This window comes from Haliotis cracherodii, unplaced genomic scaffold (genome assembly GCF_022045235.1).
Source record: "Haliotis cracherodii isolate W230 unplaced genomic scaffold, xgHalCrac1.p SCAF_2, whole genome shotgun sequence".
NCBI lineage: Eukaryota > Metazoa > Mollusca > Gastropoda > Lepetellida > Haliotidae > Haliotis > Haliotis cracherodii.
In genome coordinates, this window is record NW_027266275.1 from 27,258,764 (window position 1) to 27,285,028 (window position 26,265).

Genomic DNA, 26,265 nt, shown 5'->3' on the forward strand with positions numbered 1-26,265 from the left:
CTTCTTGAAGGGAGCCTGTACACCTTGTGGTATTTTTGCTGCAAGGTTAGAAAGGCTGTTTACTCGCCATTTCCTTTAGCAATGATTTGGTGATAGTAGCTGACTTAATACCATGGAATAACATGGGAGCTAATTGGTATGGAATTATTATTGTATTTTCACAGGCAGTACTACAAACTAACTCATTTTGTGGAAACTAACAGCTTATTTGCATGCTTGTGTCCCTAATGTCAGTAAAACAAATTATTCTTGGTTATTAATAACAAGACTCTGGACCTATCATGTTTCAGTGTGTAGTGTATCATTTGTTCCAAGTCATGTTGAACAGTGAAAAGGAAGTTTAATTTGGTTTGAGGCCATCTGATGTCTGCAACGATTTTAGGCAATTTGACACTTGCGTTGAGACAGCGTTGTTGCCACCGTTCTTGTGGAAGTGGGTGACTCACCAGCTGACAGGCTGTGGTCGGAATTAGAGATGCTTCCCAGCGAACACTACTGGCCTTTGGTCATGTATGGTGTTTGATGAAGATGTTTTGAAGCAGCTTTGTTTGCTTGCCCATAGCATATTACAGTCGGTTTAGCTTCTTCAGAAATAGGAATTCCTTACATTTGACATTTTAGAATAATGTTCATCACTGGAAGGTGACATACAGTGTCATGTTACTTTTAAGCTCTTTAAAGGAAAAATAAATGGCATTTGTCATCAGTAAAATTGTCAGTTTCCATCACGAGCTGAGCTGAGATCCCTGATATGCAGGCAGCGTAGAAACAGATGATGTAGAAAGATGTATTTTAGATAAGCGGTGGTGGATGTGGGTATGCAAGAAATGTGGTTTCCTTTTCATCCTACATTACCTCTCTCATATTTGTTCCCATTATCTAACTGCTTTTTTCTTGGTTTCCACTACTAACCAATGTGCTTTTGTATTATTAACCTACACATACTGATTGTATTTTTGTGATTTTATTATAAAGAAGTGCACTGTTTTGTAGTAAACAACAATGAAATAAACTACAAGAATGTATAACATGATTTAAATATGGTAGACGATATACATCGATGATAATATAATAAATAATAATAAAATAATAAAGAAGTTATAAAAGTAAAAGTCCTTGACAATATTCTCCAGTCTTTGTTGTCCACTAGTCCACTTCATGGTCCCCTGTTGTATTTCAGCAAACAGACTTGCCCGTGGAAGGGGATATCCAGCCATCCTCCCCACAGCCACAGGGCTCGCAAGGACCCAACTCAGGACCTAAAAGATTGCATGTATCAAATATTCCATTCAGGTTCAGAGAAGCTGACTTGCGCCAACTCTTAGGGGTGAGTATGGTTTGAAATACTAATTGTAGACTAGAGGATGAAAGTGTTTATGTTATATACTTTCAGAGGATTTACCCAGCTGAACCATACCAAAATGTCATATAGTTAAAAATAATAATAAACCCATCCATTATACTACGTATTTATATGCAGAACCAATCAAAAGGTCCGCCCTATGTGCATCATAAAACAACTGACTAATTAAATGATACAGAAAATCAGTTCAAAATGTTCAGGGAGGGCTTAATAAATTCATTTTTTCATTTTGAATTTCGTTCTCTTTCATTCTGGTCCAACAACAGTTCGGCCCAATCTTAGATGTGGAAATCATTTTTAACGAAAGGGGATCAAAGGTAAGTCACTTTGCTTCAATCCAGTATCCTTGATTGTGTAACGACAGTACTGTGCCATACCAAGAGAAATGGCTTTCTCATTTATAAATTAAGAAATTACGGGGGGAAAAGAAATACTCCCATTATGCATTGATCTCATAAAGTAAAAGTATCAGAGAACTATTTCTACTTGAAACCCTGTAACAAAGGAAAAGCAAAGGGCATGAATCCATTACGGTGCCACTGGTGACATCCCTCACTATTGTAACAGGTGACTCATTTTATTGTTGCTATGATTGTATACCACATGTAGGCATCTCTTGGTGTGGCACATGTTATCAAATTACCAATTTTGAAAAGAAACATCAGATACATACTAATTGAACATTGAGTATTGACAAGAGGTATGACTGCAGCATACTTGGAAACAGCAATACACAAGTGTTACTATGGGACAGCCTGACAAGTTCCATGAATTAAAACTATTTGCAGAAAATGATTTCTCTAATTGTACACTTCCCGAATCAATGTATGCAAGGATTGATTTACACCTGTGGCAGTATTCCCTCAAGGGTAAAAGGTGTTACAGTTGTTGTTGACAATGAAATGGTAGGAATGATCAATAACTCTCAGAAAACTGAAAGTCACAGACCACTGTGACAGGAGGCCCTTCACAGGTGCTTCACATCTGTTGTTAGTGGTCAATAAATTGTGATAGATGTATTCAGGAAAAGCATTTGGTATAAATGCCATTAGGAGTGATCCGGATGGTTATCCATTCTGTTTGGCATCACTTTTGTGACCATTGTATGGCGGAAGACCTGATTTACATCTGTCCATGAGAGAAATAAATTAAAAAATCACTTATAGCTTAAGCTGCTGCAGTTGTATCTCTGTCTTACCTCTACCAGTGAATATTTTCTTTGTCTAAATACATGTATGTTTATTATGAATTTGAAATGATTACATTTTTGTTTCAAAATCAACATTATTTGATTTGGCATCAAGATTAATTAATGACATTAATTGTGCATTACAACTTTCAAAAGTCGATGTTTAAAAAAATGTAGAACATTTATATTGTGAAATTTCAACATTGCCTATTCACTGACTTGTGAGGAGAGCCAGTGTCTAAAGCTTGGAACAAAAATGATATCATTTCAAATGAATGTGATATTTTTCACTGTTTATCAAATAAGATGTTGCATATGTAAGAATTGTTCAGTATGTCAATGATTTCATCTTTCTCGTACATTCAGCAGTTTAAATATTGAAGCGTATTTTACGATATACTGCCCCTTTGCAGCATGTGCTAGGAGAGGCCGAATCAAATGCTTCATTGTATTTCAAAAACATTGATAAAATCATGTTTCCAAATTGAACAATTTTGTAACAAAATTACCTTTTACCTTAGTTTCACTGAACTTCTTTTCGATTAACTGAAATATTTAATAAATAAATCATTATGTTAACTTAATGGTTATTGCTTTGAAGCGCCCTCACCTGGCCAGCTCTTGTAAGGGGAGGTAATTGAGCTGATGCTATAACAGTCATTTTCAAATGTTTTCAAATTAGTTTGTGTGTCACGTGCTGTCTTACCAAATCTTGTTGGAAAGTTGTTTGTGATGCTCCTTGCAGCATTCCGTGCTCCTTGCCCCCTGATTGTAGTGTATACAAGGTGTACATATATAACATCTGTTTGCAAGCCTTCTCTTACTGTAGTATACCCCTCTTTAACAGAGGTCTCTGGGCGCCAATAGAGATTTCCTCACTTGCTAATGTTGTGCTTCTACTCCTTGTACTCATTCTAACTTGTTCATATTCTGCAACTGGATTTACATTTTCTTTTGATTTGTTTTGGACTTTGGTGGGAAATTTTGTGAATTAACATTAGGCACACAGACAACTTTCACAAGCTTATATGAAATTGAAATTGAATTAAACAAAATTGACTAACTGACTTGGAAGCACCAAAAACTAATGCCCCCTCCCCTAAAGTCTTAAGTATTGAAATTGTTCGTCCCCATTGGGGTGGCATCTGTTAGTATATTTGGCCTAGAGGCATGAAGAAGCATGCCGCTTCTAGTTTCTAAGCATGCTATCCCCTCACCCCCCATTTCATATATTTGATAGAAATCATACATGAAAATCATGCATGATGAATTATTGACAATAAAAATGCCATATAATTTATGTTGATTTGCACGATTTTAATGCATGCTCCTTATTTTCCTTGTGCATGCAGGGATTCGGTTTCGTAACTTTCGCAAATAGCGCGGATGCAGACCGAGCACGAGAGAAATTGAACGGCACAGTGGTTGAGGGACGAAAGATAGAGGTGCCTGCATGAGTATTTTACTATTTGTGGTAGCACAAATGAGACTCGCTAAGTATTCCTATCTACATTGTGCAGTATGAAGAAATGCCTGCTAAGTGTATGTCGTGTACTGTTGTAATGTCTTGTGCTTAGGGTTTTCCAAAATATCAGAATCGTGTTTCTTAAGAGATTTTCTCACTGCCTAGGATATCGTGGCGAGTCCTGAAGATGGGTGACTAGGCCCCCTTCTATGTAAATACAGGACAAGTATGTTTGTCTGTGTCAGAACCATGCATTCGTATGCACGCCAATGAAAATTCATATCGACTTTTAACTCTGCATAGCTCACATTTGTCTGGCATTTCTTGATGCTGTTTTGATTGTGTTTACCATTTTTAATGACTTTTTACGTGTTTATCCTTGATATAAGAACCTCACATTAGAGAAAGGTGCAAATCTTCGGCTTCATTTCATTCCCTTAGTGGTAAAAAAGCGGAAAGGCGAAAAGTTGCGCACCTATGCAAAGATAAATGGGGGATTAACTGGTAGGTAGATACGCTAAAGTATGGTCACGTGATTCGTCGTCTGCCCATATTGTAATGTCTAAAGTAGCCATTCTAGACAGACCTTCTTCTCTGTAGTACTGACAATGAATAATTTTAGTTAGTATTGGTTCAGTTCAGTGATAGTCGTAGAGTAATTGTCAAATTTGGATAGCTTCTTTGTTAGTCACACGTAACGATGAACATACGAAGATACAAACTTGAAGACTAACATTTAACAAACAAATTTTGTATGAATGTACCATGTGCATACCATTTGCTCTCACTGTAGATTTAATATTCAGTTGAAACATTACTATATTTTCTGAATTTCCCATTTCACATTGCGTGCTAGTCTTTACTACAGTCTACAGTGTTTTAGTTTGAAGGAAGGAGGTCTGTCCAGATGCAGCTACTCGCCATAAGAAATACTATCTTGCTTCTTACAATGACCAATCTTCTGTGGAGACATCCTTCACTGTATGTCCAATGTCCATTGGTATTCATTCAGCTAAATACCCCCATAAATCTAACCGGTATCATCCAATCTAGCTTAGTATGTGAGGAAAAGGGCATTCATGTTTGACAGTGCACACTGCATGTACTTCCGAAAGACCAGGGTTTCAACAAGATATGTTTCACAAATCATTGCCAATTTGAACAGTTTGTAGAACTAACGAAATATTTTCCTGACAAATTGAGACAACTTGTCTATTCAATATCCCCACCAGGACTAGCCTTCCTTTGTCCTGTAATTTGGGACTCTGTATTTCGGACATGGGATTTTCCGGTTAAATGTGAAATAGCGAGCAAATTCTGACTTTTGTCCTAACGACTGCAGAAGTAAGGCATTTGATCCAGTAAGGAGAGAATTTGATTAAGCTGAGACTGCAAATCCAACAGGATGGGGCAATTTCCATTATTTAAGGGTCATATACATGCAGCGTGCACTTATCATAGCTTTCTTGGCTGGCTCCAACACCATCAGGGACCTGTTCACCATGGAAACCGAGTAGATCTTGATTCCAATCTGAATAAGAATTGACAAATGTTAGGGTTATGACGGCTCTAACTCCTAGTTGTGCTTTCCGCTGTAAATAGACGATATGCCTTCATCGGCGTAATCTGTTTACTTAGCGTGCATTCCACTTAAATGTAAAGAATTTTTAGAATTTCCTTTACAAATTCCTCACTTGCGACTTGTGAGAAGTGAATGATTCTTTATTGTTTCTGTTGAAACATTTTAAGCTGTGTGTTACAACATGCAGCAAATTCATTTAAATTCTATTAAAAATAAATAAAAGTTGGGTGTTAAAGCATGTTGCAGCAGTATTGCTAGGGTCCATAGTCCTGCTGTCACAGCGGTAGACAGTGGTCACCCACAGCAAGCTGAGCATGATTGTACACATTTTTCTTTAAACTTTGGTTGGTCCTAAGTGTCGGTATCCATGGGAACGGTTTGTTGGTTAGATAGAACTGGGTTTCTCTTATTTTGCTCCCTGACTGCCCTGAGGGTGTTAGCCAGATTTTGATGGAAAATCGGGCTAATTGGAAGACAAGCAGTGGCTGCTACTGCAAGTTTGGCTGTAATTGAGACAGTTAAAGGTCAATTTCAGTACAAGAATTAAAGGTTGCAGACTTTCATTTAAACAGTGAATGGTACAAATTTGAACTGAAAAATTTGAAAAAGTTGGTAATTTTGTTTTGCATATTCCAAATTAGAAAAGCCCAATTTTCCTACTTTTTGTTGCTGATTGGCTGTGTGATACTTTAATATGTGGACCTGACATGGCTACCGTTTTTATCTGCATAAATGGTAATCTACATACAAATTATGGCAGTTCGTGGCATTTTCAAGGTAATTAATGGAATCATAATTGGCACTTAATAGAAAAACTTCATAAGGCTGTCGCCAATTATATTAATGAGAGCCAGCGTAAACTGTTTCTCCCATGGTTAACCTTTTCAGTCGTCATATTTCTTTCTAATTTTGACAGCTAAAGTTTTGTAATTACATTAGTCATTTCAAAGAGAGCCATGCCATTCTGAATTGCCTGTAACACATCACTGAAATTATTGTAATTTGGCAATTATATAACCTTTCAAAATTTCACAAGTTTTGTCTTGAAAAACAAAGTGAAAACTCCTATTTAAATTTTAATTCTTAATGTGCTAAAGGCAGTGAGGAAAGAGGTCCACATTATGTTTTGAAGATTTGTGATTTTTGTGACAAAGAGAATGCTAAATTTTAACGTTCCACAATTTTATGAAATAGGTTAACAATGCCACTGCCCGTGTCATGACCAAAAAAGCTGCTGCACCAACCATCCCCAATGGTAAGCCAGTAACCACGTTCTGTGTGGAGAGAGACAAGGGTGCAGATAGCTACTAGCCCACAACACTCCAGTTCCTTCATATGCAGCAGCTTTTGTCATTGGAGTTTTATTGTCAAGTGTCAGCTTGAAAGCTATCCATGCAGTCCCACTACTTACCCAGTGCCTCGTGTTTCTTGTATTATATGTATTTTCAGTATTATTTTTTTCGTTTCTGTATGGGTTGTGTCCACACGTAGTGGAGCCATCATTTTGCTGAGTATATTCCTGCAAGGGTCATGGAAATGAATGGTACACAGATAAAATGCTGAACTGGGTATCCTTTTAACAAATTTGAAATTATAATCATCTGTGATTTGTAATTTGTGATACATCATTCACCTGATTTTGAAAAAAATGAGGCTAACAAGCACAAAAGCTATGACTATTAAGATAGGCTTGTTGACAAGTTTAATTGGATACCCAGTTTCAATGGATGGTAATTTTTTTCTCGAATGATGTGATATGGCATTTTTTCTAATTAACACAATGCGCGTGCTTTGTCACTGCATACATAAGACCTGCATGTGGACTGCTGGATGTGATGATGGTAAACTATCTGCATTCTTTTCCCTCCACATTGTCAATTGAGACACGTAACCTTGATTTCAAACATTGCTCACCAGGCTCATTTGCTGAGCTGCTTTAATGCCAAAATCTAATTTATTAGCATCCCACATCCAGACCGGACTAAGAAGGTCTCTTGGCGTGGGTTATTTGTTAAGCAGATTCCACAGGGAGAACACTGTTGGCCTCTGTCCAATTGATTTTGCTACTGCAACTCCAAAATTTATTGATTTTTTAAGAGAACTCCTTCAGCGTTTGCAAATTTGCCTGAAAGGATTATTTGTAACCGATTTATAAGAAAGGATATTATCTGTACTTAGTTCATATTCAAAAGGATGTATCCAGATAAGACTGAGACATAATCTGATTGTTAAATACTCTCAGACTGTAAAATTGTTATTTGTGTTTTATTTGATCAAAATTGTAGATTTATCGTCAATTTACATACTCTCTACTCTGGTTAAATGAGCTATGTGAGCATTCGTGTAGCATAAGTTACACATGGTTAGCGGTTTTAGTCAGACAAATTTTCTGTTTTATCTTATTAGGCAGAACGTCCAGCACAGTGTGATTAATACTATACAATCATTTGTTTGCATGGGGATTCAAGAAATTAGCTGAAGGGTTGCATCGTCTGCTGGGCTGGTCAACAACTTTAAGGGGTTAGAAAATGCCCTCAGTCCCAGTCCATTAACCAGACCCACAAGTATTGATTGTCTCTGTAGCCCCTCCATGGGGAGCATGATTGCCAACTATTAACTTCACATTGTTCCCCAAGCTCGTCTAATAGGGACAGTTTGGGAGCCTTGTTCTAGATAGCCCTGAAGGGGAGGTCACCGTAGTCTTTGTTTTTGCCGAGGACGGTGCGGACCCCTCGTTAGGGCGTCTACAACATGCGTGAACACCCGTGGGGAATGTGATGCATTTGGGATTTGTGAAAACATTGATGATGCATCGGTGATGAGAGATGTGCAGTGCTTGCCCTATAAACAGGCTTCAAGTTATTTGTGAATAATGCTCACTGTGGAGTGACGTAACTGTCATGAACCCCTGTAAAGTTTGATATGCTTTTTTTCTTGAGTGGAAAACCAAATAAACGGATTGGATAGATTTTAGCCCATTTTACCATAATTTTTAGCAGTATGTGATATTAACATAATTCCCAGCGATTGTTACATGAAGCCTGCTGAATGGATCAATTTTGAAGGCCTGTAGCCCACTTTGTACATAATAAGGTAATTGTCTGGAATGGGAATGGCGTAGAGTAGGGAAAGTGTGCATAACTGATCAAAGACTGGTGACTGTATGAAGTTTGTAGTTTCCTTCCCTTTTACAAGTTACTATCAACATGAAATAATCCGTTTTAATTTTGTAAGTTTGCTTGCTCTTATTGATTTTTTTTTGGTAATATCTGATCAACGTTTTAATTAAATTTTTGACATAAGAAAATTGTTCTTTATGAAATGCATATTAAAATTATTTGTTTATTGCACCCTCGTTGATGGTAACTTGAAAAATGAATGAATGTTAATGAGACACTGCCCTTTTTGTCAAACATTCAGTGCATACAACATCTTAATGTAAAACATCATGTGTATGAATGAACCTGGGAACTTGAATCATTTATATGGTTTAATATCACATTTGTGAACATGGCCATTTTCAGCTGCTGCGCTCCGAGGTGTCGCGTTGACGCGGGGTCGGGCTGCGGCTGCGGGACTAGCTGCACGTGGTGCATACACTGCAGCAGCTGCAGCGGCAGCGGCGGCATTCAGGCATCCCACTCCACTGGCAGCTACAGCAACTGCATTACCGTATGCAGCGTAAGTAACAATTCATTTGATGCACACTAGTTCTAGTGTGACCTAGCTTTGCTATTTCACCTGAATTGAAATAATTAATTTGTATAAGCATTTATTTGAAGTATTATTGACAGCAAACATACCAGTAGAGCAGGCATGCCACTATGACCTTCTCAGGTTTCCACTCCCCATTCTCTTTAATGTTAATGCAGATTCTCATATTCCTATAAAAGATCTTTTGGTTCTGAGCTCGAAGATTTATGGACTGGAAATATTAAGTTACTTATTTTCCCCAACAGGAATTTGAAATGTTACATGCTCTGGATACATAAATTTCTAGGTTGCCATATGAAGATGTGTGAGTGCACATTCTAAAGACATGCAATTATGTTTTCAGTGGGGTGTACCAGGACCCATTCCTGGCCACGTATGATGCTGCAACGGCCAGATATCAGGTACACATCGTCATGGAAACGACAGATGATAGAAAATGGATGGGGAATATAAGTTATTGCAACGTGTAACAGAAATTATCTGTAACTGGACAGTGCGCTGCTAACACTTGGTTCTGATTGGTTTCGCAGAGGTTTCTGCACAGGGCTGGTTCCTGGATCTGTATTGAAGCATGTTGTGCCGGTTTATGTTCTTACATTAAATGTCACAGTCCTTTCATAAAAATAACCCACACAAGTGCTTCCTACTTATGGAAATACCTTGATAACATGGGTTGAAATCTGTACATTGATCTCAAAGTGGCTCTTGATCTAAAAGCAGGGCCCACCTTCTACTGCCTGTGGTATAGTTTTCTAACGAGATAATATGAACGAGGTATAAAGATTATGAATTTATGAATGTTCCTCTACTCCTTACAAGGGAAATGTGCTAACATTACAGGCTAAGAGGATGTGAAACTGCAAAGTGTTACTAGTTTATTGAAGTCATGACGAACACCATTTGATGTCAATGTGTGTTGTGTTGCAGTTGGTGACGACTCAGCCATACGCGTCGGCCGCAGGGTACCCGGGAGCTGCCACAAGATATGCAATTCCAGCTGTAGCCACAGCCGCCACATACCCTGCAGGGTAAACACTCCCCCATTCTCATCACAGGACCCGTGAAGATCCGGGCTAGAATAGGTCGTCCGCAAACCATGCTTGCCGTAAAAGGCGACTATGTGTTGTAAGAATCGGAAACGGAATCGAGTGGTCAGGCTCGCTGACTTGGTTGATGCATGTCATTGTATCTCAGTTGCGTGGATTGATGCTCATGATATCAATCACTGGATTATCTGGTCCAGACTCGATTATATACAGACCACCATCATATAGCTGCAATATTGCCGAGTGCAAACCACAAACCAACCAACTCTTCACCCAGCACCACAGCTGACATTAAGTGTTCGTCCGCGCTGGGATGCCTGTTAAAATTTTAGCCTTAGCATATGGAACTATAGCCATCATGTTCGAAATTTACATATCTGCTAGCACTGGACAGGTTGTCCCAGGAAAGTGTAGTGAAATTTCCAAGATAGCAACTGTGTAGCAGATCTTGTTTGCCCATCTTAGATTTTACTAGTGGATTAAGGAGCAGACTTTTAAGTGTCGTCATCTTGGGTCTTATTGGGTAGGGATTAAGGTTTCTGCTTTATTTCTATATTATATTTCAACATCAATTTTCAGGTATGAAGAGTATAATATGCAAAGCAGAAAAAACAAACAAAACAGGAAAATCACAGAAATAATATTTTAGGTATTGGTAGTTCTCATTCCCTAGTGACAGCAATACATTTGGATTATTATCATGACATTAAAGTAATCCATGACAAAACCTTTTTCAGTTACGGGAGAGAGTATGCCGCAGACCCCTACCTCGGACATGGTATTGGTCCTGTCACTGGATATGGCGTAAGTTGATATGCAGCTTTCATGGCTTTGGTTTGTAGTTTATAAATGATATTCAGTTATTATCAGTGCCTCAGCATTTCAAGTGGTATATTTCGCAATTGGTTTGTTTTTTGTATTTCCTTCATATTCTGTTCTGTTTTATTATTTGTTACTACAACTACTGCAGTATTTATTTCAATGCACACTGTCATCTGCTGATGTTTCAAAATAGTCAAACATTTCCATTTATGTTTTTCCCTTATTCTTTGCTTGTACTTGATGTTCCATGTTTCTACATTCAACACATCGTACAGAAACACCACATTGTGTTTAATTTGTCAGATCAGCGATATATATATATATTGTGCACTCCATTGTGCATGCTTGTTATAGAAGTAGAATGTTGTTACTAGCTGTATTACAAAGCTAGAGTGTAATGTTAATGGCCAACTAATTTCAAGATTGAAATGAACAATTGGGTATTTATGCAAATAAGATTAAGCATACTTGTTTGCTATCCAACAAACAACAGCTCAGATTCGACCATTCCTCAATGAAGTGTCCTCAATGGGGGTTTATTGATGTCCCAGGGTTATTTGGCCATACTTTTAGAATAATCTGATGAATCTATTTTTAGCAGGTAACTGAGATGGGATTGCCCCTTAGTCTAACATCCGATATCTTCGCACAGCGCGAGGTAATAAATGTCATATTTTGGGAATTAACTTCCCGTATCAAGTTAAACAAACATCCATCATATAAGGTGGGATTCTCTACCCAGAAAACAAGCATGACTTTCGAGTGAGACCGTTACCGTATCTCATGCCTTCTTTTCTGCCAGCAGGCTACAGTCTACCGAGGAGGATACCAAAGGTTTGCACCATACTAACTCGTGACATCTGCAAGAAGCATGAAAATGGCAGGGACTGAGGTTAGTCATGGTACATGTCATGTGACCAGAAGAGGCTGAAGAGGGGATGAAGCCGTGACTTCCAAATGCTGAAACTTGACATCTTGTGCAATGGCTGTTACAATTCAGCTGGCAACCTTGCTTTGCTGTTTTCGATGTTCCTCGTTGGCGACAACCTCGGAGCCTTGTTATCTCCACACCATGGAAGGAGAAATGACCGAAGGTGGAACCAGAACTATGTCAAGAATACTCATACTGCAAGCTTTATTTTTGAACAAACACATCTAGTCATTTGTACATGTTATGTATCTACTTTTACCTCTTAAGTTGTTATTTTATTTGTACTATGTTAGAGCTACTTGCGTTACTCAGCTGTCCCGAAGTCAGCTTCGGCTATTCTGAACGTGCTATGGCAGACGAATACCAGTCATTTGGTTTGCTGTTGTCTTGCTTGACGGAAGTATGCATACTCAGCACAAGTGTTGCATCAGAGAGGGACAATTTCAACACAGACACTTTAATTTTTTAGCCTGTCCTATGCAGACCTGTATAATTTGGGTGCGAAGTCGCCACCCATGCTTTATCAACTTCTGTAGATGTTGCTTTCTGTAGCATTGTAGTTTTGGCTCTTTCAACATGTTGTACAAAAAATCCAAAATTGAAATCCGTTGTGAAAGTTTTGTAAAACTGTTGAAAAGTCCCTCCTTGTTTCCGACAATCCTGCATTGTTCTTCATTGTCTTGTTCCCAGCTGTTCACTTCATATTATTACTGAATCCTAGTCTTCGCACATTGTACATACTCATCTTTGCCAAAATTTTGATACACGTCTTACACTCATAGCCTGGTGCATAGACACAGCTGACATCTTCTTGTTCTTCTGTTGCCTCAAGCATTTTAATGAGCATTACTCTGTTTTTAAGTGTAAATAATCATTCTTTAACAACTCATTGAGGGCTGTAGATTGGGACACGGGGACTTCAAGTGCTGATCTGTTGATGAATCTCAAGTATTATAGGACCAGGTAATATGGAGTGAACAAGTATATAGTCATCTCATACCTTCACTTCGAGGATAGTCGTCAGTTGGGCCAGTACTGGCATTGACAAACTTTGTGTCCGAATGGACTGCTTCATATATATATCTGCGCATATATTTGAACCCACTTAGCAGGTGCCCCCTAGCACCTCCACACAGACAGCTGTGTTTTTGCAGTGCCACAGTGTTCCAACCAGGTAACACAATCGTGCAATGTTGAAACCAAGTCACTGTATAAAGATATGTTCCAGTAGTCAGTTACCATTATCACGAAGCTGGGGCTGGCTTCATGGTAAGTGATAGTTTGTCGTCAAACTTCTTCGATGCCAAAATAGATCATCCTGCGTTACCACAGGATATCGACCTACAAGTAATTGGAGCTTCTTACTGCCCAGAATGATGATAACATGTGCCCATCCTTTCCACCATGCTCTTGACCCTGTTCTGCTTATAGGATATAGATTGTAGTGTTGTTTAGTGAAGCCAATTTCAAATCATGATTTCAAGAAATTTCATGAGCTGCCATGGTTGGGCACATGGTTATTTTTGTGATATATTATTAACAATATATGCACAAAACTGTTTATACGAAATGTAGTTCATCATTTAGAGATTGTGTAAGTCAAAATTCTATATTGTAGCATTTACACTCCATATCTAGTCGATACTCTCTACCCCATGTATTTGCTGTTTTGTGCATCGTTATTGTTGCAAGGGCCATTACACATTTCATTGGATCATATGTGAAAGTCAGAAAGCAAGTTGTCTACGTCTTCAAAACTTATTTATATCTTTATCTAATCTTTTGTCTCGTGCCGTGTCTGTCTTTGTGTGACTTTCACATTTGAGCTGGAAATGTTCAACGGCAAAGTTGCGATGTGATCCAGACATTGCAGGGTTTGCCGACAATGAAACCATCAGTAGTTCATTCTGTAAGTAAACATCCAGGCTTTGTTACGCTTACAACCCTTTGCCAGTACCAGAATTGCCCAAAAGTGATGTGTGTATTTATGTAGTAACATTGTGTAAAAGATTACATGTTACTTCATAATTTGCCTTTTGGTTATAGATAATGTTCGAAAATTGAAAAAGGTTCAATTTGTTAATCAGGTCTAGAATCCCTGAGTTGGCAGTGTGCAAAGGTTGTGTAAGGTAACAGAGACCCATTAGTTATTGTACCATAGGAATGTATGAGAGATGTATGGATGAGTGAGTGGAGAAGAATTTGTCACGAAAAGATTGGTGCTAAGATTGAAAATACTTGTTGAGGTTCCAATATTTCTTCCTCGTTGCAATTCAAGTAACAGGGTGCTGGAGAATCTTTGTTAAGGTCATTGAAAAGTTTGGGTCTAATTTCAATTACAAACATTATTCAGACGCATTTCCTTGCCAAAACATTCTTGCCTTGATTACTTTTTGAGGAATATCAAGTGCTGTATGTTACATATTGACTATTTATGATGGAGATCGGGGTTCCATCATTCTTGGGTTGTCTGCCCTTGGATAATTTCCCAGAATCTCAAGTTGATATTGAAATATAATAAAAATTCTTTGAAAGAAGGCATTTTGTTTTGAAATTATTGATTTATTAATGGGTTTTCATTTGACTTTTCCTGGAAAAGTGGGATTGGATTTACATCATTAACAGATTAGTCAAGGATGGACAACTCAAATATTTTAGTCAGCACTGTTGGTTGAATGAAAGGTGGATGTTAACACTGAAATACTCTTTCCACGAGTTGTCAAATAACAACAAGCATTATATTACAGTCTTCCAAGAAATATGAATGTTCTCTCTGAAACTGTCAGCTGTTTTAGTTGTCAAACTTTGCTATTCACTAAATTCAAAATCCAAAAAATCGATAAGTGTTGCGTGTATGACGAGATGCCACATGGTGAAGGGTAGGTAACTCTGTCTGAATGCCCTCACCCAGGACTTGCTGATCAGATCCTGATAGTGGAAAAAGTGTGTCCGGTTTTAATATCTGCCTTATTGTATGCCACATTCGAAGTTGAATTTATTGTTTCACATTGAAATCTCAGTTTTTTAAAACAGTTTGAATTTCTATTGCCAATTCTGTTTAACTATTTATTTATATGGTTTTTGCGCATTATACGCAATTAAAACATTGAATTATTAAAAATCAAAAGTTGAATCTGTTTACTTGATCAATCAAGAAATTGTGTAATGATGTGATCTGTGTTTGTAACATGTAATGTTTTTGTCCTGTTGGTGTAAATCTGTGGTTTATCTTGTGATGGACCGATGGTGACTAGATTTGGAATTCTTACTAATTTTTTGATTGATCACTATTAATGCATCATCTCAAGTTAAAATACTCCTTGGTTTTCTTTCAGCCCCAAATAGTTTTAGTTATGAACACTTTGTTATGTATTATATGTGCATTTGAGAAGTTATGAGCTAAATCAAAACAAGAGCAAATACTGAAAATCTGGGCAGGTTGGCGATAATTTTTTTCACATGTTGGCGCAACAGCAAAATGTAATCAATCCTAAAGTTTAAAATTCAATATGGCTTTTAGTAAGTAACTGGTGTATTTTTGGGCTAAAAAATGTTACTGCTAACCTGTGAAAATAATATTTCCAGCTTCCCTGTAACCCCCTCCTCAAACAGGGTGAACGGTACATCAGGAAAGCCCTGACAGTGTATGTGCATGAAAATTGGTATGTTCCTCATGATGGTAACAAGTCTTGTCAAGTCTGCTACCCAAAATCCACGGCGGCAGCCATTACTCCGCCAATATAGTTCTTCCATGGTGGCATGGCATGGGGCGCATGCAAGGCATTTTGTCCTACCCAACCCGACATGATTGGGTAGGTGTGAATGGAATGGTTGATGGTGTTATTACATACTTTGCGAAGTCATATTCACATTGTCCTAGTGTGAGATTATTATTTTCCATAATGCCTCACTTCGAAGGAGATTCGTTTTCTCAGATAGATGATCGATAGCAGTATGCCACAAAATATGGAATCAAGAGGACGGAAAATGATTTTTGAAATGTGGCCAATTGACTTCATTTGCTTGTTGGAATGAAGGGCAATATTGTCTGTGCACGTAAACTGCTCAATTTATGAAAGAATTGGTTTTGAAAACAGCATTGCTTGAGACACAACGTGTCTGATTATCTTGTGGTGTATTGCTATGTGACCTTGACATTGGTGTGTGGCATATGGTTTACCTTGCATGATAAGTGCTACTGTACGAGGCTGCAATCAAATCACGTGGCATGGTGTTGGTTTTTTAACACCATGGACCTTGTTATGTCTTAATATAACATTACTTGTATGAATAAAATAGTATAGTGGCTCTTTGCATTATTTATAGTATTACACAATATTGTCTTGTAGACTTGCAGTACATTTGTAGTAGCTATAGAATTTGTTATTGTGCGAACAATGAAAACTTTTTTACAGTTCAATATTACCTAAGGATAATAATCAACCTTGCTGTAGTGAGTTGTGGAAAAAGTATATATATATTGCCACAATGTTGCCACAGTTTGTTCTGTCGATGTGCTTTTAATCAAGTGTAGAATACGATGCCCATATTGCCTGTTTTGTGTATGTAGTGTAATTTGTCTGATGACTCCTTTGGCTTTCTTTGGTATACTCTCTGCACTTTGACCTTCCATATAGCACTTTTTTCATGCAATAAACAGTTCCTTCTGACCATCTAGCACTAGCATCACTAGACTTGTTGTGGTGTTTGCATGCATGTTGGAATGCCTCTCCATCAATGTGCATGTTGAGGAGGCGGGGAATGGGAGATTAATATACATGTCTCCATGGTAACCATGAAACTAACCTGCATCATCTTCTGAAATGTGGTAACCTCCCTTTGCATTTCAGCATACATTGTATTTTGCATGAAACACTCTTAGCTCATTGAATACTGCAGCTTCAATAGACTGTAAGTGATTTATTTCACAAATTTATTTCAACATTATGATCAGTTACGCCAGACCAATTGCTATCTTGTTTACATTGTTACAAAAAACTATATAAAAAATTGTTTCCAACTGGGAATCTTAAGAAATGAAAGTTTTAACATCACCAAGAAAACTTGGTTTACGTAGTTCAATTGTAATACAACAATTTCTTTAAGTGGTATTAAATTCTTCAGAAACGAAAGTCGTAACATGTTCAAGAAATATTCTTTGTGAGCATATATTTCATTAAACACCCATTCCTTAATTATGTATTATAAAAAAAAATACTTTTGGTTCAACTACATTAAGCCAGAAGACAAATTGGCCTGAGCGTACAATGAAATCAAAGCTGTTCATGTTTTGGTAGTTAAGTTCTTTGATTGTAAAATGAATTGGTTGATAAGCTGCAGTATGCAATGTGTTGTGAGTGATTTACTTCTGTTGTCATGGTTGTTAAAGTCGGCCATGCAAGGAAGGAGTGTTACTGCATGATACCACCATTGCATGATGTGAATCTCTGTCCACTGCCATACAGCAGCCATCATCACCCTGGCAGGCCACTGCCGCCGTCGCCGCCACCATACACGGCCATTCTCAGCAAATCTAGTTTACACTTGCTACTAACCAGATGTTTCAGGGTAAATATTCTATTTATATGTGAAAATATGTGAAACACTGAAATAATATATATATATTTTTTTAATTTTTTTTTTAATCCAAAATTAAAGATGTAACTAAACCTAGAAATTAATTCTCCAGAATAATTATGATTCAATGTTAAAAGATATTTAAGACATTAGTAAAAAAAACCCTTCTATATATGTGGAAAAAATAGTCTATAGAACACTGAATTTTAAAAACTTGAACCCACAATGTAAGAGGCTTTTGACCAAAATTTTTTTTAGAGTATTTATGATTCAATGTTGAAAGAAATTAAGAATTCAAGAAAACCTAATTGTGGGTAAAAAAAATCCTAGAGCTATGGAAAGAAATATATCCAGTAAAAACTTTAAACCACAGACTGATAATGAAGTATGCTGATATAGCTTATTGAGTGTGAGAAGACTTAAGTCAGTGCCAATGAATCAGACCAGACGGCCGGCCTTGTAGGTACTCTTTGGGGAAACAGAAAGAATGTGAGTCAGTTTCATTCTTGGTTGTCAGGGGCTATCAACAGAAGGGACAATAATTGATGGCTACTTTTTATTTTTCCTTTTCACAAAAACTAAAATTTTTGCCACTTGGGTAGCCAGTTGCTTTCACAGTAAACATTAAGGTAAACAGAAGTCATCACAAGAGGACCAGTTTTTCTCATTCAATTATGAGGGTTTTTTTCTCCTATTGCGATTTCTGCCATACCTAAAGTAAAAGGGGGGAAATCTTGAGCATTTGTATTCTTTAATTCTGCAGAATATACTACCTTTTTATTGACGTGGAAAATATGCATACATTGTTATGTTGACAGACTATTATGTCTCACTAAACATGTCAAAATGTTAAGGTAATATGTTAAAATTGTTATCAATAAGAATAAATAAATCTATTTAAATATGCGGACCCTATCAATAAAAATAAATAAATTTAATTGAATTTGCTGACCCTAATAGATAAATAAATAAATTGTTTAGGGAAAAGTGTTTTCACACCCATAAACTTTTTTTCTTAATGTATAGTTGCTTCATTCTGATTTGATAATACAAAAGGCACAGAGGTAATTAAGCCTGAACGTCAGGTTGATGTATTCTGCTGGTGGCAGTGTATGGAGATATAGATGTAATAGCCATTAACTTGCTGCTTCAGACATAATGAATGCACATGCATTATCAAACATTACAGATTCTACATTCACACACTTTCCAACACACAAATTCTGTTGTCTCAATTACAAAATATGTGAACATTATTAGAGTCTACCCAAATCAAAAGGCATGTTCCCTTTGACCACGAACTGAACCCACTTGGGACGTCAACTCCTTATTCTGAATTTGTCCTACGAGACACTGGCAATAGGAGCTAGGACGAAAACATGATTGAAAGATTCATTCAAGACAACTGTATTTGAGCATTGCCTGCTCCGATTATGTAGATCACCAGACATATATATGTTCTATGTCTTCGATACAACATTACCAAATCTTCATGAATACATCAGACCTAGACCTCACGATGATAAACTGAAGTTGATGAACAACAGACATGGTAAATCATTAGAGAGATCCCTCACATCCACATACTAAACATTGACTTTACTGTCCTTTCCTCATTATTCACAGGAGGAGACAATGTATACAGGATCCATTCTATTTAGCAATTATGACACAAGCATAGCGTATTTCATATGACCATAGATTTGCCATAGTCTTGTCATAGACTGCCATAGTCATGTCATAGACTGCTGTATGGAACAAGACAAGAGTTCTGTGTAGTGTTTTTGGCTTTGACAACCACAGCTCTCATTTTCTAACAGTCTTACCATAGTCTCTGGTCAGGTTGCTTTGGGGATCTAGGCCAGGGTGAGGCCCACAAATCTATTTTGGCACTAATTTAACACAGACGAAATGACAATGTAAGTGAGTAAGTTGATCAAGTCTTTGAAAGGCTTTTAGAAGTGATACACATAAGGAGGAGAATTTATGGATGTCAACTTCTTTTTTATTTCGGAGAATAAGCTTACTGCTTCATCTGGTGATGGCATTTCACCTGATGAAGGAGTAAGCACATACTCCCAAACATTCTGTCCCTCATAAAAAGAAGTTGACATCCATAAATTTTCTTCCTTAAGTAAGATGATGTTAAAATGTACAGTATAGGAAATATCATTGTAAAACCAAGGTTGTTGCTGGGGAACAATATCCTGGTTTAATTTGCATCAGATGTACAATCCTCAAACTGGTCTGATTTCTATCATCTGTGATTTAGTGAAGCCCATTGCAATGAAATAGGTTCAATACAGATAATAATAAGAAAATATATATATTGCAGATTTGCTCACTTTTCTGTGTGAAAAAGACAAGGTATGTGCGGAGAGAAACTAGTGTAGCCACCACAATCTGGATCTAGACATTGTCGTTTCGGCCTTGTATTAAATTGATGACATTATCGCTTGGAATTTTAAACATTATTGAGCTATACCCGTAGCTAAAGACCATAGGTCATCTTAAGTAGAGTGATTATTTTAATTGAAAATACAAATTTACATCATTTTTGTTTGTGACAGTAGCCACCTATAAATGGTTTAAAGAAGGGAACACAAATATACACTATAGTGTCCAGGTGTCATTTCACAAAGCAATCCTAGTACTTTAACTGCCAGAGAGTTCAGTTTGTGGACAGGCCCCAGTTCATGAAGTCACCACAGACTGCAAATTTAAAAAGTGAAGAATTTATGCCAAATTTACCCACAACCATTTAATATGAATGTCTAAATCAAATACAACTACGTACTTGGGGTTCCAAATTGAACAAATTGTGAGGGGATTCTGGTTCGAAATAGGTCCCCAGCAACATATACTGGTGGGAGGTGACCAATTGGATTGGGTGGTCAGCTTGGTGTATCGGTTGATGATGTGTCATTCTGCCCACACAGCATGGGTCATAGCTCGCAATATCAATCACTGGATTGTCTGGGCTTGGCTCCCCATATTTGCAGGTCACCAAATAGCTGGAATATTGCTGAGTTTGGCATTTAACAACAAAACAAACAAATTGAACAATCAAGAGTTTCAAAAGAATAACAAGAAAAAAGCTTGTTAAAATGTTTTAGCCAACCAAACAAGGACAGCATACATGCATTCCCATAAGAAGAATACTAACATATCTGCACAAGCAACAGATAGTGAAACTACAGCTTCTATGCTGCTGTTGATGTTGTTTCTGAACAAACTATTATCCCACCATTTCATATCTCTAAGCACCATTAAGGATTTTAAACCAGGTACCTTTGTTGTAAAAGTAATGTGAGTTTCTGTCTGTAGATAACGATTTTTGCCCATTGTACAATTTGAAAATCTACTCTCAATAATCAGGTTTGTGGTCAAAGGGAGATAACCCAAAATATGAAGTCTGCATTGAATGTCAATACAGTGCAAGAACGCTTCAACACCAGGATATTTACACAAACCTGGTTGCTTCACTTGATTGGTGATCAATAATAACACAGAAAACATCTTATAAAGAACCATATTTCACATGATAAAAAGACAACAACAAAATGCGTTACAGTAAACGTGATTATTCACAGGTTCTCATTGAATGTACAATCAGAAGTAGTATTGACATGACTGGAATCTCTGGCTTTTCCCAAAGGTTCTAAAATACAGAGGATACACCACTTTAAACGTGCAACTGTGGAATTACTTTGCACATCAGCTGTTTGTTGAAAACCTCGACAAGAAAGAGGAGTACCTTGAACCAAATCAAAGCTGACATGCTTTTATAATGCATACACCGTTATAATCAACACCAGCGAGCGTCACATCGTTACACTAGACCATGTGTCGGTGATAAACGCTGCTGAAAATGTTTGTAAAAGATTACTTCAATTGGTAAATACTACACGATGATACAGGGTAATATACACCCCACTATCGCAGCAGTCAGTGGTGCACTACCTACCCGTGGCAAGTGGTTTGCTTGTTTAACGCCGCACTCAGTAATATTGACGGCGGTCTGTAAATAACCGAGTCTGGACCAGACAATCCAGTGAGTGACATCATGAGCATCGATCTTCGGAATTGGGATATGATGACATGCATCAACTAAGTCAGCGAGCCTGAACACCCGATCCCGTTAGTCGCCTCTTACAAGCAAAGTTCCCTTTTACGGCAAGCATGGGTTGCTGAAGACCTATTATAACCCGGATCTTCACGGGTCTGCCGCAATTAAGTGTGCAGAGTTGCGTCCCTTAGACGTGCCAGAACGTGTGGTTGCCCTGGTGTTTCTTGGTTTGTTGGCACCATTCCCTTGGGTTTCACCAAAGTGGTACACGTCCCAGACCTTCATTACTTCGGATTTCCCTCACGTATTTCCGACACGACGACATATAACCGAGTTAGATTGGCGTTCAGCCAAACTCATGAACAATTAATCAAATTGTCAAATGGTCGCGCAGGTCGACTCTTATCCATCAAAGGCTCCGCTAGACGTTAGTTTAAATCCTGATTATGATTCTTTATTTGTGAACACCATATCACCGCCAAGCCGTGATGTAACTGCAATGTACGCCAAAATGGCATCAAACATTCACTGAAAGTAGGTCATGATTGTGATATATCAATGCCAGATCCTACTTAATGTTTCAACGTGCTTCACCATGTCGTTCACTCACAAGACATTTCATGTGTGCATTCCTGATTTAATACAACGTCTGAAAATATCCGTCATTTTTCAGACACTTAAACCTGTATCTATATGCTTTCATCCCTAATACCATCTAACCGCCTCCGTGGTCTGGTAGAAAGAGCTTCTGCCCAGGGAGCGGAATGTCCGGGGTTCGATTCCCAGCGGCGTCATACCAAAGGATGGTACTTAATGTTACCTAGGCTGGAGCTGGGCATTAAAGGGCTCAAACAAGGTCTGGTCGGCTCGGAATCGGTATACTTCTTTTCTGAGTTGAGTATTCATGTTAATTTGTGGCAGGGTATCTTAGTGGTCCGGCACTATAAAACCGGAATAGCACGCACGCACACGTTGAGGCAGTGTAACGTCAATATCAGGTTTACTATCAGAAGACATAACAGTGTGAATATACATGATTGGTATTATTACATACTGATATTAAGTATAAAGTGCCTTCTTAGACTTGGAGAGTGTACGCCTTTCTTATGTATTTTTTGTTTGTTCTTTTACTCCGCACTCAGCAATATTCCACCTATATTACGGCGGCCCGCAAACAATCGTGTCTGGACCAGACAAACATGTGACTGATATTATGAACAACGACTCACGCCGTCAGTGTACGAGTTAACGTCATCTACAACGTCACTGATGCTGAGTATCCTATCCAGGTGGCAGACCAGCATTTGTTGCTGGGGTCCTGTTTTAACCCCGTACGGAAATGGCAAGTATCTAAAACATGAGGCTGTCTTATTAAAATCTCGTTCCAACATGAAAAATGTAATATAACGATAAAGAATGTTCTCAAACTCAAAGGCCCTTACACATGTCATATGTCATACGAGATGAAACTTTTGGTTTAACGCCGTGTTCAGCGTTCCAGCTCTATGACAGCGGCAAAGGTGTAGACTTGGCTTTATAGGTTACTCACTCTGGTATGTCGGAACAGCAATGAACATATATCTTAGTGAGTGTCAAAGACGTATTGTCCACCAAATTGAGGGCGACATATTATTGTTGGCTAGAATTACTGAAAATGCCACCGCTAAGAGCAATGTAATGTTTTAGCTAGAGATATAATTCCCACCATATAATGAATCATCTACTGATGTGTCTACTAAATAGAAGGAAATCATCTGACTAAAGATGACACAAACACGCCTTTCTGATCATGCGCACCACACGAGACAGGCTGGAGCCCGGCTAACTGATGCATCCAGGAACATTTTACAGGCGTTTCGCTGTCTTGGGCTGATAAACATTAATATCTGGTAAACGGAGAAATGAGGTTCTCTCAACTAGATCTCGCCTCGGGCATTAAGGTCTTAATGCATATGCCAAGACTCTCAATAAAGACTCAAATTGTACAGTTGGTAATAAGCTTGAAAATGACAGGTCTCTCAAAGGCCTAAATAGTGACCTCTCACTGACTGGTCTATTATGTTCTAGGAATATCGTTCCCCTTGAAGTTTAGAATGTGATTCTTGATATGGCAAAGGTATGGCCATTTTTGTCTGCTTTTATAAAATTTTGAGAAAATTAGCAAACGCTGATTATGGGCAAGGGCCTAGTTGTGCGAACGCCTGTAAAACTTCCAGATCAGTCAGACAAAAAAGATGTTCTTTTTATAGCAATTACGAATCAGACACTAATTAATATGAGTAACATAATTAATAACATCGCTCACTAGAAGATCCAGATCCATATCAGTCAGTCAGAAAAAAGGATATTCTTTTTATAGTAATTACGAATCTGACACTAATTAGTTTTGTTTGTTTGTTGTTTAACGCCGCACTCAGCAACAGTCCAGCTATATGACGGCGGTCTGTATATAATCGAGTCTGCACCAGACAATCTAGTGATTGACACCATGAGCATCGATCCACGCAATTGGGATCAATGACATGTATCAACCAAGTCAGCGAGCCTGACCACCCGATCCCGTTAGTCGCCTCTGAGGACAAGCCGAGTCGCTTTTTACAGCAAGCGTGGGTTGCTGAAGACCTACCATCCCCGGATCCGCACGGGTCCTGACACTATTTAATATGAGTAGCCAATAGCCAATAACATCGCCCACTAGAAGAATGAGAAACTGATAACATCGCTCGAAGTTGTAAATGAACCTGTGGCGGTTACATGTGTGAACCATACTTGATCAGTTGGCCGATCATTGAAAGGTAACAATAACGATGTTTCAAATAAATACTAAGGTAGCTTCTTGGATTGTTGTAGACTGTAATTGTCAGTCAAGACATGGATGGAGTCGATACTACGATAGTGGATGTGTTCTACGTTTTGTTCACCAGGATGGGTCGTAGCGAGGATGGATATTCGTGAACGATCATGCAGTCAATCTCTCTGACGTTTTTCAACGTATGCTAAAAAGCTGAGTTTAAGATTAAATTGTCTAAATGATCACAATCTCATTAAAATCAGATCTGAGTTCTCGCTGGCGCTAAACAAAGATCTGAGGGCATCCCATTACGGGTCACGTCAGGACGACCTTTCGCGAACTTTGACCGACCACTGAAACGACTAACAAGAAGTCGACATCAGCCAATTAGAAAGCAGCTTTCTCGAGCTATAAGGCACTCGTTTCAACCTGGCGACTTCCATTTCAGACTACGCTTGAAAAATATGTTGACACAGTTCTCGGTTAAAATTTTGAAAACTGAACAAACGAACATTCCGGAATGTCTCACGAACTGTGCAACGCCTCCTCCGTTCAAATGTTTATCCCACGGAAACGAGAGATAGACGATACTTTTGACGGAATCAGTCGTATGGGCCGTAACTGTCGTTCGGAATACCCCGTGTTAACCTTTTCGAGGTTGCATGATTAGAAAACACATTCCGACTGTCACTTTCATGATCTAGTAAGCGACGCTTTGATTGGTCGGATGAAAGGTCGTTCTGACGTCACCCGTAAGGGGATGTCCTCAGATCCTTGTTTAGCGATAGCGAGAACTATGATTTGATTTTAATGAGACTGAAATGATCAGAAACAACGCTTTTGTATGTATTCGTTCAAGGGAATTCCCAGGGTTTTCCCCAGGATTGTGGAAGTAGTCCGTCAATGTTTACGTCATTTCAAGAATAAATTGTGTCGTTCATACGCTTAGAAACGTCAGTTTCGCGGTCACGTGACCGGCCTCTCTTCCAATGGAAAAGCTGTATATCGTGTAAACTTCAAATTTAAAAAATTATGACATGATAAATCCGAAATATTACTGAATGTGGCGATAAACAATATACACTCACAAAATTTAGTGACGAACACATTTAAAGGGGCACTGTTCTAACGCCATTCCCCGGACTGGTTGTTGCCTTTGTTATTGTTTTTTCCCCCGTGAGTACCCGGATGATACGCAACGCAACTGAGCGTGACCAGAGACTGGGCTACCGTCTGCAAGGACAGCTAAATAAACTTGGAGGCTGGAGGCAATATTTGTTTTACGCATTTTTGCATAAACACTGATTGGTTGCAAGTCAAAATAGTGTAAACGAAAATCGCAAAATTACCAAGCAAGTGACTTATCAAAACTTCGTCACCATTACCGATGGTACCCACAAAGATGCCTACATTTCCTTATTATCTCGAAAACTGTATTTCATTTTGTTGATCAATGTGACCATACGCTCTTATTACTACCGGTATCCATAAAAGTGACTAATGCGCTTACGAATGGCGCAACAGAGGTCGCGAGCTAGTCTAGATTTCTGCTCTACATCCGGGTACTCACTGGGAAAAAACAATTACAAAGGCAACAACCAGTCCCGGGGAATTGCGTTAGATCAGTGCCCCTTTAAATCTCCCCTCTATCCGTGTAATACACATTAATTACAGCCTGTGCCAGCAATCCTTCTACAACGCACTGATAGCTCCACC

General features: G+C 38.3%; 1 protein-coding gene across 20 annotated transcripts in view; it reads left to right on the forward strand.

Moving 5' to 3' along the window:
* The window catches only part of LOC139467908 (RNA binding protein fox-1 homolog 2-like), a 101,979-nt gene extending 85,175 nt beyond the window's left edge, over positions 1–16,804 (forward strand). For 13 of the 20 annotated variants that reach the window (XM_071249471.1, XM_071249466.1, XM_071249484.1 and 10 more), the window contains exons 3-12: positions 1,181–1,326; positions 1,617–1,680; positions 3,905–3,997; positions 6,794–6,854; positions 9,124–9,280; positions 9,657–9,714; positions 10,241–10,341; positions 11,097–11,163; positions 11,780–11,839; positions 11,984–16,804. In XM_071249471.1, the coding sequence (XP_071105572.1) occupies positions 1,181–1,326; positions 1,617–1,680; positions 3,905–3,997; positions 6,794–6,854; positions 9,124–9,280; positions 9,657–9,714; positions 10,241–10,341; positions 11,097–11,163; positions 11,780–11,839; positions 11,984–12,031 (855 nt within the window). In that variant the 3' untranslated portion in view covers positions 12,032–16,804. Of the gene's footprint in view, positions 1–1,180; positions 1,328–1,616; positions 1,681–3,904; positions 3,998–6,793; positions 6,855–9,123; positions 9,281–9,656; positions 9,715–10,240; positions 10,342–11,096; positions 11,164–11,779; positions 11,840–11,983 lie in introns of all 20 variants that reach the window. The other 7 variants (XM_071249468.1, XM_071249469.1, XM_071249467.1 and 4 more) reach the window with 7 other exon arrangements.
* The last annotated feature ends 9,461 nt before the right edge of the window (positions 16,805–26,265 follow it).